Source organism: Psittacula echo (assembly GCF_963264785.1).
Source record: "Psittacula echo genome assembly, chromosome: 4".
NCBI classification, from domain to species: Eukaryota; Metazoa; Chordata; class Aves; order Psittaciformes; family Psittacidae; genus Psittacula; species Psittacula echo.
This window is the reverse complement of record NC_137738.1, coordinates 15,369,618-15,389,007: the sequence shown is the minus strand read 5'-3', so window position 1 is coordinate 15,389,007 and position 19,390 is coordinate 15,369,618. Positions and strand designations below refer to the sequence as shown.

The 19,390-nt window shown below is 35.5% G+C and overlaps 1 protein-coding gene across 1 annotated transcript in view; it reads right to left on the bottom strand.

The window, feature by feature from the left end:
- The window catches only part of USH2A (usherin), a gene marked incomplete at both ends in the record, with an annotated part of 378,822 nt that overhangs the window by 235,473 nt on the left and 123,959 nt on the right, over positions 1 to 19,390 (bottom strand). Inside the window, 2 exons of the mRNA XM_080614877.1 lie at positions 370 to 496; positions 6,473 to 6,603. Coding sequence (XP_080471003.1) covers positions 370 to 496; positions 6,473 to 6,603 — 258 coding nt within the window. The remainder of the gene's footprint in view (positions 1 to 369; positions 497 to 6,472; positions 6,604 to 19,390) is intronic.

Here is a 19,390-nt window from a genome sequence, read left to right as displayed (position 1 = left end):
CATTATTCTTGAGTGCTTTCAACACATTTTCAACTCAATATCACAATACTGATATTTGATGAAACGAATATTCTAATACTTTCCCATACATATCCAGGAATATTTATAGCCCTGTTTTACAAAAGCATGTTAACAAAATCATAGATTTAAAAGCACAAAAAGGCAAAATCCTCCTACTTACTATTAAATTATCAAAGAGTCACATCAGACAGATACCTCAGGTGCATACACAAAACAGTAGTAATTGTGTCAAGAAATTGAGTGAATTTTTTGCTGTATATATGAACACAGGTAGTGGAAAAGTAAACAAGTGAGCAATATCCTAAGTAATACCAAAACAACAAAGCAAAATGAAACTGCATCCATTACCTGTGTACTGCCCATCCACTGTGATGTTTCCCAATGCTTGAATTCTTGTAGCAATTATTTGGTGCCAACTGTTATCATTGTACTCTTTTCCACCATCATTAGTTGGAGTGACTGCTACTGCAGATCCCTTTTTATTAAGAGAAGAATTTGATTAAGAATATTATGAAGATTTTGCATTACACTTTACAACATTCTGTGGTATAGATCATCCAAAAATAAGGATAGAAGTCCTCTGTTTAACTTGTTTTGGAGCACTGAATGAAGTTTAGGACTGATTTCCCCACTAAATTAACCTTCTCAAATAACAGATGAGGGATCAAGGATCCACTTTCTATTAAAAATAGAAAACCTGTGTGGCTTCCCTGATAAAGAAAATGATGAGGCACAAATTATTGAAGGTCATGTCACACAGTTCTTTTTTTTTTTTTTATTTAATTTTTAAATTAAGTCCCTGTTTAACTACTTCATGAATTGCTGAGGTTGTGAAGTTTGATGGCCACAATTCAATGTAGGATCCACAGAAAGCAACTGCCTATCAGGACTGTTGTCTGCAGCTCCTGTCTACAGCAAGGAACCCAAAAAAGAGGTGAATATAGGACAGTATAAAGATGCAAGTTCTGTCCCTGTTAACCTGGTATCAAAAGGACTTGAATATTTAGGTTACAGAGTATAATACGTTTATGAAGGAAAAGGTCATGTCAAGAGAACCAGATTAATAAAAAAAAAAAAAAAAAAAGGAATTATTGAGGATGTTTTCAGTGTACAAGGGATGCTTGTAAAAATGTTTTTAAAACAATTTTAAACTCTTTTTAATACATTAACAATAAAAAAAGATATGAGCAGTGAATTTAGAGACATCCATAATAAAATACAGATAAATCTTTTCTGAATAGCTGAGTAAGAGGAATAGAACATATGCATCTGCCAAACCAAATCTCAAGATTGTAAACTACCACAATACCATGTAAATTCATATAATGATGGAATAAAAATAAAATTAATGTACTTCAAGAATTTTCTTGAGATTTATATCCAAATAATCTTCTAACTTCCCAACAATTCCCGTAATACTGTCTCAGGACTTTATACCATACTTGAATGGTCGGGAAACTCAAAAGATATTTAGTTGAATTCACAAAATAGAACTGTCCTATGTGGCAGGCAACTACAGAATGGAAAAACATTTGTTTTCATAGGCACTACACAATATTAAAGAATCACAACCTCTGCAGTTACTTTATGGTTTAAAAAAAATAATAAAATTAATCAAAAAAACCCTATTTCAAAAAAATATATAAAAGAAAAATCTGAGTTTCCTTATAATTTGGGTGTCTAACTTGTTATTTTGCAGTAGCAAATCACACAGTTCAGGCTGTTTTCCCCCCAGTTGTTCTAGTTCTTTCTGGCCCAAGGATTCATGCACATGAAGGAAACCTGTTGATAACCATAAGTACCTACTCTGATTAATACTAAAAACTTCTTGTTAAAATATAGTATCCTGGCTTTAGTGATGTGCATCTATTAGAAAACGCTTGTCAGAATACAGATTTATGAACACTGCATATATTTTAGAGTATATTTTGGCTTGGGGCCTGTTACTGCATAGCGTATATATGAAAGTATGTATGATGTGTACATATATACCTGATTACAGAAAAATAATTCCCCATGAATATTTACAGCATGTTTCCTACTCGTTTCAGCCAACATTTTGGTACTGAGGCAGTTTGTACAGCAGTCTTCTGTCCCATGGTAACAATACAAAGCTATATATCCTTACATACCAATGTGAACTTTTTCACATACTATTTTTTATTGTCTTCTCTCCTATTTCAACATTTTAATATTTTACAAACACACATTTCATTATCATAGTTTAATAATTAAAACCAGAACTGGTGTCATGCCCAATTAATGTGCCCTGGTAGCATGCCCATTAGTTTTTCCATTAGTGAATTCAACAATACTAATGGGATTACTAGCATGGGATGCTAATTGGGCGTGACATAAGAAACTGGCTTACTTCTTAGCATACCCTTGCCAATGATGAAATTAATGAGCATTTTATTAAATGCTGTCTCATCAAAGTGCACTTAGTTAGCGGTAAAATTGTTACAAACGATGCTGCATTCTAAAGATCAGGTGCCCGAATAAGTGATTCTTCATATTATGTTTAGCAACAATCTAGACCATTAACAGGTTTGTTTTTTTTTTTACATCAGAAACCACATTTATTTGTAACTAATTCAATCTGGGACCACACACCATATGGGCTAACCCAGGCTTTATTTCAGGGGGCAAAAAACTAAAAAGAAAAAGGTGGTGTTCAGGGTTCAGTATGCACTGCATTGGAGGCCTCTGTATGACATTTTATCCATTTTAACCCAGTGACTCTGTGATCACATTCAAATATCCTGTTGTGAAATGGCTTGTTATGCGTTTTGGGGGAAATCACACATAGGGAACCAAATCCGAGCAAGTTTGCCAAGGCACACAGTAAGTCTTAACTTTTGGTAGCTCTTAGCAATAATGAAGTAAATATGAATCTGTGTCTCTTCATGATGACATTTACATTCATGAAAATACACAGAAGCATCACAAAGATACTGTCTGGGCGAGCAAGTATGAATGTAACTACACTATTCCCAGTCGAGTTCTTTCAAACTCCTACCACTGAGGAGGTGGACAAGTGCTGAAGTTTTGCCAATGCCAAGCAGCAAGGTATATCTGGGATTCATAGCTATGTATTCTCCATCTCCCTTTTTTTTTTTTGGGGGGGTGGGGGTGGGGTGGTGGGGGTTACAGCTGACCCTCAGACTGTGCCTGCTACTTCAACCTCTGCCCAAACCAAAGCCATTAAGAAAAATATTCGTTGTTCCTCCTTTTTGCTATAAAGGTTAGAAAATGGATCATCTTCAATAATAGAAAAGCTGGATTCAATTCCCTCCATTTTGTGAGAAGAATCCCAATAATTTTTAACAGAATTGTCATAATTACTAAGGAAATAGTAATTACTAAGAAAATAAGTGCTCCAGATTGGCCTTAAATTTTCAGTGTTAGTGATTTCACTTTGTATAAAACATTGAGTGCTTTCCCGGAAAAAAGAACAAATGACCTGTAGCCACCAAAAGAACTATAAATTTAGCTAGAGTTGATTGTGTAATTTAGGGATGGATATAAAGGCATTATGATGTGAAGAAAAGCCACAGACAGCTGAAGGTTTGCAGGCACCATGAGTTTGGAGGAAGGTCTGTGGAACAATTTAATTATACAGACAAGACTGAGGAAGACATCTGTTAGCAAAAAAAACTCCTGCTTCCTGGACCATGAGTAGAAACCAGCAAAGAATGACAGTAAAACAATTAGGAAGTTAAAAATAGCAGCTTGACAATACAAATAGGAGACAAAAGAGATGAATGGTGATGCACATAAAGTTGAGAGAAGTATGAATGGACAGGAAGAAAAGGATTTGAAACTAACACTTTGAGAAGGAAGTTAGGCAGCTGAAGACCCCTCACTAAGAAGACTTGGCAGGACTATCTCCAGAGCAGATACAACAAAGAGAAAATTTGCTGCTGATGATGAGCAAAGATACATACCAGAATCTTGAAAGGGACTAAGGGTAAAACTGATTAACCTGTGACAGGACACAGCTGGAAGGGAGCACGGAGTATTATACTGCACTGGTATAGATAAAAAGCAGCAGAGACACAATTGTCATCAGAAGGAATGTTTGCAATTTTTAAGAGAAAGTACAAAGGCAGGGCCATAAGTGCTTATTATATATGCCATAAACATGATTAGAGAAAGCAATGAATCTAACTTGGTTAAGAAACCACATTATGTCAGTAGTAATTAAAGCATTGCACATGAATGCAAACTGTGATGCCCAAACTAAAGATTAAGAAATGCTGTTACAGAACATGATACCTGACATTACAGCAAATTGCAAATAATGGCAAAAGAAACAAACAAACATAGAAACAAAAGTACAGGTAGTAAGGTAGCACAGAATATTAAGGATATGGGGGACTGAAAAATTTTGGTAACTGAATTTTCACAGGTAAAATTTTTTGAAAAAGATACTACAAGAAATATATTGATGTGGGCCATAGTACATTACTTCTGTATCTGAGAATGCACAGGAATCTCTTCCACGTTATTAATGAGAAATTAGAAAGCATCAGCTTTCAAGATAGATAGTAAATAAATGTTAAGACCTACACTATACCTGGATGTCTTGAATGACAGATTGTTTTCATTTCTATGAGCAGTCACTGAAACACTAATATAGGCTATTTTAGACTTCATAAGAGGGAACAATATGGAAGCAATGATCCTAAAAATCAGTATGGGACAGAGGTGTCTGATTCAAATGAAACAAAGATAAATAAAGATATATTCATAAACAATTTCTTAAATTCAAGATCACAATTATTGCAATATTAGCTGAACTGAGGTGGCCTAGGAACTGAATATGGACAAGACATACACTTTTTACAGTTAAAGTGGAAAAAACTGGAAAGAAAAAGGGTAGAATGAAGAAACAAAAAATAAAAGCCCCAAAGCAGCCACTCTTCCATCTGTCCCACCTCCTCCCCACCCCCTAAATACTGTAAATCCAAACAAATGCAACATCTCCTGGGGAATGAGTCCAACCTAGCTGACATAAAGCTACTTCAGAAGGAGCAAATCTGTAAGGAGGGCTAGGAATACTATTTGAAGCACTAAAATCCTAGTTAAAAGATATCTATTCCCAACTAAATAACAAACAACAAACAACTAAATAAAAATACAACAAACTACTACACCTAGAAAGATCTTGCAAAGGAAATAAAAATTCCTTTGTAGCTAAGTGAAGGTGTAAGTGTAAAAGAGAAGACAGACCTATTAAAATGCAGATGAGGGCAACATTAATGACTTTGTTAAGCATAGTCCCAGAAAAATTGAAGTACATATTAATTCAGTTTGCAGCAAGGAAAAGATAAAGCCTGTGTGTAAATCCAGTGGAAATAATAGAAACTTATATCTTGGGATCAGAAGCACATTTAATGTTTTCTAGCATGGGGATTGAATACCCACTAGCCTCTGTGCAGCACCATGCCCCCTTTACAGATTCTCCAGAGCTGAAGATGGTCTTCACTGCTGCAGAACACCTCCACATGGTTGTGGAGCACCAGTGCCTGGACCATGGTAGAGCTCATGAAGCAAAGGTCAACAGTGGACCATCAAATCAATAAATCCCCACCAGTTTATATCATTTAAGCGTTTCTGTTCAACCCCCTCCACAGCAGTAGACACAATGCCAATCACATAATTAGACATTGAGGTGTGACAGAAGGTATAGCTGATAGAGCAACCAGGCCTTCCAGCAACACTGAGGCAGAAGTAACCTTACAGAAAGGATGCACATATATGGATATATATGATACCACATTCTGACAGTATCATTAGGAAATCAAATAATTACTTAATCACTTAGTTTCTTGCATATTTATGAAATATAAGAGAGCCTGTAATGCTTTTCAATTCCACGAGGAGATCTGAGTTTGGGGTGCAGAGCAAATAGAAAATACTCAAACAGAAATGCAGGGCATGTGGCCTTATTTTTTAATTTTAATTATTTGATAATATTACCCTCTTTATGTCTTCTCTATGGTTATTATTACTGGAAGTAAGAGACAATATGTATCACATTAATGTCAACATACTAATTTTGGTAGGAAATGACAAAGTCTCAAGATAGGAGGCTTAAAAGTAATTAAATATATATAACCATTATTTGCTAATTCAAAACTTAGTTCTATCCACCTTTGGAATCTTCGTACTTCAGGCTGTTAGGTGGTGTTTGGTGGTACTGACAAAAAACCTGAACCCATAGAAAGGAAAGGAAAAAAATGAAGTCATGAATTGTGGCAAAAAATGAGCAAGGCTTTAGTGTTTCAGTGTTTCGCTCCCCAAAATCTCCAATTACCGAAGGGTTCTGAAAGGCAAAATAACTTGTATCAATTAAAAACCAAGAAAAAACAAAAAAGGATAACGATGTAAAGAAGTACTGAAAAAAAATATAAGCTAATTTTATAGGATTCTGTCTTTATTGTACCTGTGGATCAAAAAGAAAGTAAGGACGCCCACTCCTCAGCTGAAGTGCAATATACTCTTCCTGATTCCCGGGTGACGCGGAGAAAAAAATCAAACCATCAGGTTCCTGGGTTCTAAATTTCACTTTAATACCTGGCAAGAAAAAGCAAATAGATGGTTCATGCCAAAAGTGGTTCTCATGCATTCTAACAAAAATTACAAACAAAATGTTGGTTTACAAATAGCAGCAACACAGCAAAGCAAAACCATCAAACTTTTCTTCACCTAAAACCCTTGCTTATCGTTGCAGGAGAAATTGTACTAACCAAGACTTAATCAGCACTTGAGAAAAATACTTGTGATTTCAGAGCCCTTACCATCCTGCAGAAAAATATATGTAGTTGTGACTTATGCTGATTAGTAACTTCTTTCTTAAGAAAAATAGAATTCAGATATTAGCATACTCTTCTAATATTTGACACGTGGATTTTCACTTACCACTTAATATTTCTACTGGTAAAGTAGGAATGAGGGTCCTGAATGAAAGGATTTCTAAGAAGAATAGTGGGGTTTTGGTTCCAAAAGATAGAAATATTTATATTCTTTTACAAATTCACATATCTAAGTGCACAAAGAACACCTGGAAAACAACAGGTTTTAGCAAAAATTTGAAATATCCCAAGGAATAATGGATGAACTAAGCTTAATTAAGAACTTTTCAGATCATTATCAATAGTCCCCCATTTGAGTTCAGATAAAATATTGTCTCAGCCCATGAAATATCATTCAAATGACATACAAGGAAAAACCACAATGTTCATTAAATTACTTTTTTTCCCCAAAAGATACCACAGATATATCAAAACAAGCTGAACAGCTTTTAACTACTGCAATATTGTTGTCCAGTGTATAAACTTCCTCAGTAACTATCTAAGAATAAATTAATGAAACAATTTCAAATAGCATAATGATGAATAAACAAGTTTCAGATAATCATCAATTCTTTATGACTATAGCACCTTTCTCTTAAGCTGTCTTCTGAAATATCACCTTACAGAAACAAGAAAGAAAATTACAAAACCATATGTAGGAAAAAAGCACACTTGGAAAGGGAAATGAAAAGGCAGCAATAGCAACATCTACCTATACCAGACACTTCATGATGTTTCTGTGTAAAATGCCTTTTACAGAACAGAGTAATTTATTGAGGTTTGCCCAACTTAAAAGTATTCAGTTTTTTCACATGCATTTTCACTACCTTGTCAGGCAGAACACAGTGACAAAAGCTTTTCTTGCAGACAGCATCTATATTCTAAAAAAATAAGAAACCATAATTCTGATGCCCATTCATATTAGATCACACTTGTTCATTACCTATACCCATAAGAAATATCCTTTGACCCCATTTCTTACATAAATGTTTTCATGCAAAACACATGACACACTCACAGATATGAAACATATTCTCTGGGCAGTGAAAATCAGTCATACTATTAAAATACCTGCAAAAAGCAGGTGTACAAAGGTAACACCAAGCAAGTAAAAGCTCAACAGTGCTCATACTTCAGGAAAAGCATAGCTTTGCCTGGCTCAGAAATAACCACTATTGCTGTACTTAGAGGTCCCAGGTATCTCTACCAGCAACATCTCCTGTAGAGGCTGGGACTGATAGCCCCTAAACTCAGCCATGGAGAGCACAGTTAATTTAACAAGCTGCCAGTATTTTTATCAAGCTGCCAAAAGACACTTCTGAGAACCAGAGGATCCCACCTCACACCTACTTCAGAAAGACAAACACAAACATAGAATCATAGAATAAGTAGGGTTGGAAAAGACCTTTACATCATATAGTTCCAACCCCCCATAACTGAGTTTCTGCAAAAGCAGCAATATTTTAGGTTGTTGGTTTAGAAAATATAAATTAAATGGTTCATAACAGTAACACTGAAGTAACTGCAAACATTTTAAATGTTATGCAGGAGCTTACTTCCTTCTGTGGATATTGAAAAGGCTTACAAACCTGAATTCCTGCCTGTAGAGCTGCCATAAGCAAACATCGTTTTCAGTCATAGCCCATACAGTAAATTCTTCTGAATTCATATGTCACATGTTACCTAACTCAGAAAAGAACTCTGCCCCTTTAAGTTCAGGTATCTTTGGAGTTTCTCATGAGATAAAGAAGTTCATATATAAGTACTTTCAGTATTTAATGTTTTCTTATATTTCTAGAAGTGAATGCAATGGAGAAACCGAATATTAAGCAAACATATCCCCATAGATAACGTTTTCATTGGAAGATAAAAACTAGTGAAGATAAAAACTAGTGAAATTAGTATTTTTCACAGGAACATACTAAATAAGAAAATCTGAAAAGATTTCTCAAGTCCCAAGTTGGACCTCATAGTCAGAACAAACATAGCTAGAAATCCCATTCAGGAAAGGACGGTATTTTGTAAGAAATTTTCTCAAAGACTGCTGTCTAGTATTTCAGTATAGATGTCTAAAGCCTTAACTTCAATGTTAAATATGACAGATAAATAGAATCATAAATGAGATAATGATATTACAATTACTTCTGCAATTTTTCATATACAGAAACTGCATCTCAGCTGCGCTACTGAGGCTACCAAATCTTGGATGGGAAGCATGACCATCTATGGGGCATATTATGATTTTAATCAGCTGAATTGTGAACTGTAACTCAAGAATTCACCTAACAGGACTGTTTATGTGACAACAATGATTGGTCTATAAGAAGCTGGCTATAATTCCTGGAGTAAAAATCATCAGGAAATTCTACTACAAATTAAACATTCATGTATGCCATACAAATAAAATCTTTAATTCCATTTCAAATTACAGCTGTAGCTGGACAAGGTGTCAGAATTCATTTAATTATAAATAATGAAATTACTTCAATTTCTGTAATTGAATTTTTCTTTAATTGTAATGGCATTGTACAAAACATAATACAAGCAGTCCGTACAGTGAACATAAAAGAAAAAAGGATAGTAATAAAAGGATAAGTAAAATAAATTACTACTATTAGTATTAATACTACTACTAGTATGAATGTTTTAAAGTATCCCAAAGTGTGTTAAGGAAGACTGACCTTCTGTCAGGATCCACACAGTTTCAATTTATGCTTGATTAGATGAGATTAGATTTTTATCCTAATTTCAAAGATGGCACAGATAGTTTAGTAGAGAAATAGGGATATGAGTGACCAATGCGGGCATTCTAAAGGTATTCAACTGAGAAGCAGTATCAGCCTGTTATCCTGCAAGGGCGCGCAGTTTTAAGAGTTCCTTTTAGTAGAAGACTGATATTAAAAGTGAAAAGATATTCTATCACTATAATGTCAGATAAGTTAGAATCCAGGTTTTTAACTAGTACAGAAAAAGTAAATGGAGCACCTCTTTGCCTCTGTCATGTACATTTAGCAAGTCTGAGAATTTCAGCAACATTTCAAATTCAGACTCAGATTCACATCTGGGTCCAGATTCTACTACCGCAATTCAATGTGGCTTACAAGATCTGCACAGAAGTATTTAATAGGCAAAAAATGTGCTCTTGAGAGGCTGGCTGTGGTTTTTGCCTAAAGAAAGCTTACAGAGCATACAGGATTATTCTGAGTTTAGAAAAGGCAGTTGGTAGTCGGGGAGAAATATTAATAAATTAGAGCAGCTTCCAGGTTAGCATAACATGTACTAATAATTTATAATTATTACAGCAATAAAATTCACTTCTGACTAATGCTAAACATTTTTTCTTGCAGAATAAAAACTTTAAAATAGATTTTGTTTGACTCAAACTACTCACTCAGAGTAAAGAGTAAAGAGAAAAAGCTTTCCAATTTAACTGAATTTCAATTTTAATTTTAAATTGGCATTGCAAAATACAAAACCATTTACAGCACTCAAACAATGTATTTCAGCTCTTTGAATTTTTGGGGAAGAGAAGCTGAGGACAGAAGGCAAGAGAGATTCAGAGAAGCAAGGTAATCAAAGACGTCTTTTGCAATAAAAGGTGAGAGATTTCAGCAGTGACCTACTTAAAAACGATCTCTTTGACCCATACACTCAGCTAAAATATCTGTAAGGTACCATTCTTTACAACTGGATATTAAGAGTCCAATTCAAAATAGCCAACAAATAAAAGTTATTAGACTCATTAAATACATAGCAGTTGGCACAAGCCTCAAAAGTCCCATGCCCCTTCACCAAAACCTAGGTATAACCACATGAATAAATCTGTCCAAAAAGCACCAAGAACAGTCACATAAATATATTTCCAACCTATATGCACTCAGGAATAATAATACTATTTTTATTTTCATCAATACATCAAATCCCAACCCATATGCGTAAGGTTAATAAGAAAGACTAATAATTAGATACCCTAGCACATTAGGGACATTTTCTTTGTGGAATTAGAAAATCCTAAACAGAAAACAGTGTACATTACAACTGGAAAAACGTGCCTAATATCTGGAAAATCACAAAGCATTATTAGAAATGAATTTTGCATAATCTGTGAAGCACATTCATTTTCAGTGCAATTTCCCCCTGAATCATACAAACATTATTTGCATCTGCTTTCTACTTATATCATTATATGAAATGGTGTAAATAATTATATAATTGTACATTCCAATCAAATTAACAGAAACTTGTTGGCAAAGAAAGCTGTCTCTTTACCCTTACTAAACCTTCATTTTCACTTAACACAAACTAAAATGAATAGAAATTGTCTATAGAATTTTAACTAGAACACTGGGCTCTCAGCAGTACCTTCAGGATGACAACTGTTAAGCACTTACTTAATAGTAAGACTATGTACAAATGCTTTTGTCTAATCAAAGTACATTTCCCCACAGAAATTATAAACATTTTTTTTCTTTTTCAGATGGGGACTAAAACTCTCAGTACTATCTACTTTCATTGAATTAATATTTAGTTGTTCTCTCTGTGAGAGTGATTCTGTATGCTGCATGTCATTACAGTAGCTAAACACTTTTTAAAATTTATTTAATAGGAAATACACCTTTCAAAAAAAAAAAATTAAGAAGGGAGACTTCACAAAAATGGATCAGTATTTGAAGTAGTTTCACGCAATACACAGTGGAATTAGAAGAAAAGAAGGAACTCGGAGGACACTTGCCTGGACATACTTATGAACATCCTCTGCTGAATACAAGTTCTTCATACTTTGTGATGTTCTATAGCTTTCTGGATTCTATTGAGAGAAGAAGCTGGAAAGCACGCTTCTCAAATCTTTCCAACATCTTTTGTTGTCTTTGGTACAGGAACAGGCTCCATCTTCTACTATACCTTAATGTGTTTGAAAACACTTCCGAAGTTCATCATCACCAACGTTATAGAGTTAGTAATTCCACTGATGAAGCAAATGCTGCCCATTTTTAAGTTGCTTTAGTTTTTTAGTAGAAATATAAAATACATACTTATACTTTTACATATGCATAAGGACATACATATGACTGTCCTTATACATATGCACATACACATATATATTTGTACATGCAAACACACAAAGAAAAAATCCCAGACTTTTACCAAACTATAACTGGAGTATCCAATTGCAGGTCAGCAGCCTCTTTTCTCTTGTGATGATAGTAAAGCCAGCAGAAGCTAAAACTCTATTGCTTTTTAAATAATACTGTATAAAACCCCTTTTTAAAAAAAAAAGATCTAACTTTATTCAGAATGACACAACTGGAAGGCCTGTTTTCATACAATCATAATAGTTTAAAACTGCCAAAAAGCTAAGTCAAACTAAAAGGTTGAACAAGCATCAATAGAAAATGATGAGTGAATGAAAGGGAAATATATAACACCTCTTGCGGAAACCAACTATTGGGCAAACCCCCGAATCCTCTTGATAGGAACTGAGCAACAAATTTGATACCTGTTTTTTCTTATTTTGCTTGCTACCCCATTATACCCACTACGGGTAAAACAAACAGGACATTTTAGCTTTAATCTTCTTACTACATAATCCAAATAACTTCAGTCATGTTTGCATTAATGCTGCATTAATCATGTTGTTGCGTATTAATGAGTTTTCAGGCTATGCTAATTACTGTCATAGATTCTGCAGCAGCCCATTAAATATACAAATTACGGAATTAAAGAGCCAGAGCTCTTCATGATTAATCTTTAAATGGAGAAAAACTAATGATGTCTGTACAAAGTTTCTCTCCACTTTTGGCTGACTGAGCCCAATGAACAATCAATTAGAGTATTTGAAGAATAAGAATATTGCACACACTACAAGATTTGTTATGCTGTTATTCTAATCAGAAGACACACATTTATAAGTTTTTATCAAATGGACTTCTGTAACACATTCCAGTGTTTAAGGTCTCCCAAAGTGTTACACAGGGATAAAAGCTATAGAATATTCCAATTCATTATTGCATACTCATAGGAAGCTGCTGGTACCATACGAATACAGTAAATCAATCTTCTCCTTTCAGCAAGGACACAAGTCCTGCTACTCCCTTGTAAGAAAGATTTACAGCAAACCTTAGTGAAAAGAAAGCTAAGTTTAAAGTCATTTGATAAGACTTGATGTATTAGTAGCACTTTATCCCTTTACTTAGAGTGATTTTTTTTTCAGGAATAGTGTAATACCTAGTGATTAAATCAAGAGATTCGAAATGAGGAGTCTGTACTCAGCCAGTGATGGAGGTATGTCTCTCAAGAACCATCATTTAAACCCCCTGCCTCCATATTCCTTCCTGAAGAATCTTGTATATGGTTCTGTAATGTTTAAAAAAATCATGACTGTTTTGTTCTCCATAGCCTTAAAATATATATAAAATCAGCAAAATGCCCACATGTATTCATAAAAATTGCCTGGACACTAGGTATTTACTGACATTTTAGAAATACTAACACATCCAAAAAAGGGTATTGATTTAGCCTTCTCAAATACTGCATATTATGCAAAATGTCACAAGACTTTTCTTAAGAACAGCCTGTATTAGTATTACTTTGCCCATCAATAGTTGCAGTTTAGAATTAACTGGGCTATTCCAAACCTGTCTAATTAGTTCTTATACCACAGAACAAAATAAATAAACCATGTTATACATTAAAGATTTTATAATCAAATGAAGTAATAAAACAAAAATTGAAAAAAAAACAACTGCTAAAAGCAAGATTAATCATGGCATGAGAATACTCGACTATGAAGAAAACATGAAAAAGACTGGATTGCCACACTTAGTGCACAAGGAAGAAGACAGAATACAATCATTTGAGGTTGTCTAGGAAAGGCAGATGACAAGCAGAGCAGCTTTCCAACACACAAACAAGACAGCATTCAAAGAAAGTAAAAGGGAAGAAATTTAAAGCAAAGATGTACCTTTCCACAGGCACTTTACACAATTAGGACAATCTGCAAAACAGTGATATAAGAAGTATCTGACTGCTCAGCAAGACCCAAAAGGACCTGGGCAGTTTTGCCTACATAGAGTTATCTAAGCAAATAAGTGAAGACCTCAGAAAAACGCATATAAGGATGAAACCTAATACCAAGATTCAGATGATACCATTATCTGCTAGCATTCCTTTGCCATTAGAGTCAACATCCAGTTGTCTACAGAGACTAAAGGAATACAATCATTAAAGAAAGTAATACACTGACTCAAATTAATTTATTAAGCAAGTCTAGGAATTCACTCTGTTCCACTTGTGTACCTGGGATAAACATATAACAAGCATCCATACAACCAATGGTTTTTTTTTCAGAGCAGAAATAACTGTAAACTTGAAACTCTGGGAGTTCTGCTTAGGGTAAGCATCATCTGCAAGCTTGTTTCTGTATTGCTCTTTATATTTAAGTGAAATATGAACAAAGAGGAAACACCAGCCCAATACTCAAGTTACGCTTTATTTGATGTTAGTGCCCAACTTGAACAAAATTTGAGAAAATTTTACTCAGATACAGCATCTCTCAAGTAATACCTGTAATCTTTATTTATTTATCTTTGCATAGGCTAGAAAGAAGTTCAACAGACTCTGACTTTGTTAGAAAAGGAAGATACTAGTTTCTAGGATCAGGAATCCTTTATCAGTAATTTCATTAATTCAAACTATAGTATTTAAAGTATGAATAGAAGTGAGCATTCATCTTCATTCCAGGATAAATCCTTTAGCAAAAGAACTGTATTCTGTTACCCATATGTGAATTAGTGCATAAAAAAAGGTCATCTTATGCAAAAAAAAAAAAAAGGGGGTAAGGTAGAAGAGGCTTCTATGTGTTAATGCAATGCAAATCATAATTACTAGAAATATGATGACAAGAAGAATCACTTCAAAGATTTACAAGGGTGCAATCTATAAAAGGTCAACATCACAGTGAAATCAGAAACAAGCTGGAGGTCAGTAGCTGTAAATAGCACTTCAATTATAAGCCTTAGTATTTCTAGCAGTAGTACAAATGTAACACTACAAAAAGAGTAATTTAACAAATCAAGGAAAAAGACTATGACTAAAACTGGGTGAAATGCAAATACATCAAAATTAAAGTCAGTGTAATGATCTGAAACACAGCAAATTTAAACAACAGTGCACTAGCCAAGGAAGAATTCTATCACGCTGCATCACGGAAGCTGGAAGCACAACAAGGTGGAAATTCTGAAGTGAGTGAAGGTTATTGATTAGACAATGTACATATGGAACAGAAGAATAACTAAAATAAGCTAATGAGTGTCTTGAGGAATACTATAGGACAAAAATGGAAATCTAACAAGGAGGGAAAAAACCCTCTTTAGACAGAAATACAACACCACAGACCAAACACTCAGTAAAAAGCATAGTTTCAAGTTACAAACTCAGTTATGGTAGAACTGCAAAAAAAAGCCAACAACAGATCCAAACAAATGCAGGCTTTTAAGGTAGACCAATAAACTGCAACAAAACTGACAAATTAAGAATTAACAGAGGAACAGACAATACTTTCATCTAGTAATATTACTGTCAGTATTCCCCCTGACTGTTTTTTGACATAATGACTTTTTCCAGGGAAGCTTAAAACTGGTTTTCTTTGCAGGAACGAAGTTCACAAAAGGATTTTGATGGAATGATCATTGCAACCCAGAAAGCCAACCACATCCTCAGCTGCATGCTCAGCAGTGTGACTAGCAGGTCGAGGGAGGTGATTCTCCCCCTCTGCTCTAGTGAGAGTCCCCCAGCAGCCCTGCATCCAGCTCTGGGGCAACAACACAAGAGGGACGTGGAGCTGTTGGAGTGAGTCCAGAGGAGGCCCTGGAGATGCTGCGAGGGCTGGAGCAGCTCTGCTCTGAAGACAGGCTGAGAGAGCTGGGCTGGTTCAACCTGTAGAGAAGGCTTCTTTAGGGGAGACCTTAGAGCAGCTCCCAGTGCCTAAAGGGGCTACAAAAAGCCACAGAGGGGCTTTTCACAAGGGCATATAGTGACAGGACAAGGGAGAACCATTTTAAACTGAAAGAGGGGAGATTTAGGTTCTTTTGATACAGTCCAGGATATGGTTGGCTTTCTGGGCTGCAAGCACATGTGCTGGGTTGTGTTGGGCTTCTTGTTAACCAGCACCCCCAAATCCTTCTCCTCAGGGCTGCTTTTAATTCATTCACCAATCCATTGATTTGTAGCCTGGTTTATTCACAAGAATCAAACCCCTGCATTCACTGTAGGAGTTGAGCACACACAGAAGCATAAAGCAAAACTAGCATGGTAATGAAATCACATTCATCTATAAGCTGAATAATCACACACTATGAAATACTTCCAGAGTAATAAATACAACTCAAACCATCCCTTTTCTCTGTTTTTTTTAAGAAAGCAGTTCACTGGTATGTGGTGGACTTGGAAAAACTCCTGTAGCACATCAAGTAATATAATGTGATCAATACACCTCACAGGTGATAGAGCCAGATATTAAGCCCTGTGTGCAGTCACCTACCTGGGCGACTGGGATGGTACATAACAATGCTGGTAGTAGTGGCATGCAGAGGTAACATCTTCCTTGTATCCAGATGTGCTAGCTGCTCCTCAGCTGAGGATCTGAGCTGAGATTTTCACTGAGTCCAGTAGTAAGTCAACAGATACACAAAGCAGCACAAGCAGTAGTATCTGTTGGTGTTTTAGTGCTTTTCCATGAATGATAAGGAGTTCATGATTTTCTCATGACTCTAATAAATACTTGGGGGAAACTAAGTATAATTCTGAACTACATCCTTAGGTGGCAACCAGAAGAAAAGGTCATTCAGAAATAAGTATAAATAAAGACATTTCAAAGGTATGAATAGTCATGTAACTCAGTCTGCTGGCTTAAACAAAGGGCAACTTAAACGAAGATTCAACTTGAGGCAAACAAAGTGAGGAATATAGAAAAATATAATGACAGGAAATAATTTGCTATAGCATGTAACATTTACTAAATATTACCTTCATTCCATTTGCCCAGTGTAAGTTAAACTGCAACACTAACAAGGAATTAATTAAACTGCCAAGACACAAGTTACAAAAAATAACTTGCATAAAATTTCCATTCACTGCTGTCTGTGTATGTGTATTTGATCCTGTCTTACACTTGGGCTGTAAACTCTTTAGGGCAGACATTGTCAACTTTTTGTTCCTAATGCAAAAGAGAAAGGTAAAGATTTAACATTCAACTAATTTTATTAATCTAAATAAAAAGAGATAAGGCCAATACTTAAAATATTTTCTTTAATATCTTTCAGATAGCAGGATATCATTTAACCTCCATATATGGTGATATTTCCAGCCATTTATTGATTGATCCTGTATCACCTTTTCAGGATTTTAACTCCTTATGAGATTCCTGAATTAAATACCACTTGGCTGTAGCCTGCCATTGTGTTGATTTTTTACATTATTGCCTAAACATGAGTGATTACAGAATACGCAACTGGCTAATTCTGAATGGTGGTAGCAAGAAAATTTCATAGAATTATAGAATGGTTTGGGTTGGAAACGACCTTAAGATCATCCAGTTCCACACACACACACACACCCCAACCCACCCCACCCCCCACCACCACAGGCAGGGATTTCTCCTCGTCTTCTGCAAAATTCACTGATAATAGTTTCACAGAATCCCGAGGGTTGGAAGGGACCTCAAAAGATCATCTAGTCCAACCCCCCTGCAAGAGCAGGGTAACCTAGAGTACATCACACAGGAGCTTGTCCAGCCGGGCCTTGAATATCTCCAACGTAGGAGACTCCACAACCCCCCTGGGCAACCTGTTTCATTCTCTTTTCATTCATTTAATTTCATTCTCTCCCTTTCTCTCAAAGTATGAGACTTCCTGCCACACAGAAAATCATGATTGATTACAATACTGTAATAGATTAAAACAAAAAGTGGGTGATTGGCCATACAACATCACTAAGAAGATGAAAACTTTATATTCTGTTACTTCCAGTGTGACCATATTTGTATCTCTACCATTATCATGACTCATAAAGACTCCCATATTCAAAAAAACAACACCAAAAAGCAACAGTCCTTGCCCATGTGCTGTAAGACTGCCTCCAAGTCACCTTTTTTACCTGTCCTCTGTGTTACCCAAGGACTCAAGTGGCAGGCAGATTATTTAACTCACACTGATTAAAGTTTTGGTTGTAATGCTAGGGCAATGTAAGGTAAAAAAAAAAAAAAAAAAAAAAAAAATCACTCACCTCATCCTTAACAACACAAAAATCTTATTTATAGATGCACTTAGAAATACTAAATAAAATAAAAAAAAATTGTACAGAAAAAGTCAATCTAAACTCTGATTTGCTACTAACAGGCTGAACTCTGTAATTGTAGCAGCAAGGCATATCTAGTGTAAAATGCCTTAGAGGAAGGCCAACGGCTCTGAACAGTGTGAGGCTCTCAGCTATGTCAGCAGGAACAATGCTACTGCATCAAGCAGCTAAGAGCAGAGCTTTTGGGCACAGGGACTGCATTAATCCAGATTCCAAATTGCTGTAGAAAGGAAGTGTTGGACTATCAATGCTGACTCCCCCTGAAACCTTATATCCAGCTCAGCCCTGTCCCGTAATAAGACATCTTGTGAGATACTGCTTGTGAAATAATAACGTATTTCCTCCCATGACATGCAGTAGGAGTCTTGAGGGCCTTAGGTGTAGGAAGATTTCAGTTGGTGGCTTACAAAGCCAGAAGAACCAGGCATTTGTGTCTTACAGCAGCCTTGGCCATTGGTCATTTCTCAGGCTGGCTGCAGTTGGTGGTCACTTGGCAATTCTGCAGGAATACTGCAATGCCCCGATTTCCATCTCTGACGTTTACCTGGCCCTTTCCTGCCTATGTGAAAAGCAGAAGGTCTGGCATAAAACCAATTATGCAGTCTTTGATTCCTTCAAGATTCCTGTTCAGCTCCTTTTTTCCCCTTAGCATATGCAGCTCAGTAGCATGACCAAGTTTACACAGAAATATATATAATTTATTTTTTTTAAGGAAAAATTAACAATGCTAACGTCACAATCTAACATGGTTTTAGAAGTAGCTCAAATTGGCATATTTTGACCAGTGAATTCAAACAACCTCGGAAAAAAAAAAACAAAACAAAACAAAACACAAAAGGAAGAAAGATTAAAGCATCCTCAAGAAGGAAAATAAGTGAGAGAAACACCTAAGTTTTGCAGCTAGAGTACATAGGCAGTGTCTTTACGATATTTACAAATATTTACAAATTTAAAAATACTGAACAAAACCTTCAAAACACAAGAATTAAATCTGCAAATTGTTTGTACAGGAATTTACTCTGAATAGTGCCAAAACTTTCATGGTCCGGATGAATTTAGCAGCATTCAGGTATCTGAAAGGGGCCTACAAGGATGCCAGAGAGGTACTCTTCATCAGGGACTACAGTGATAGGACAAAAGGTAATGGGTTCAAAACT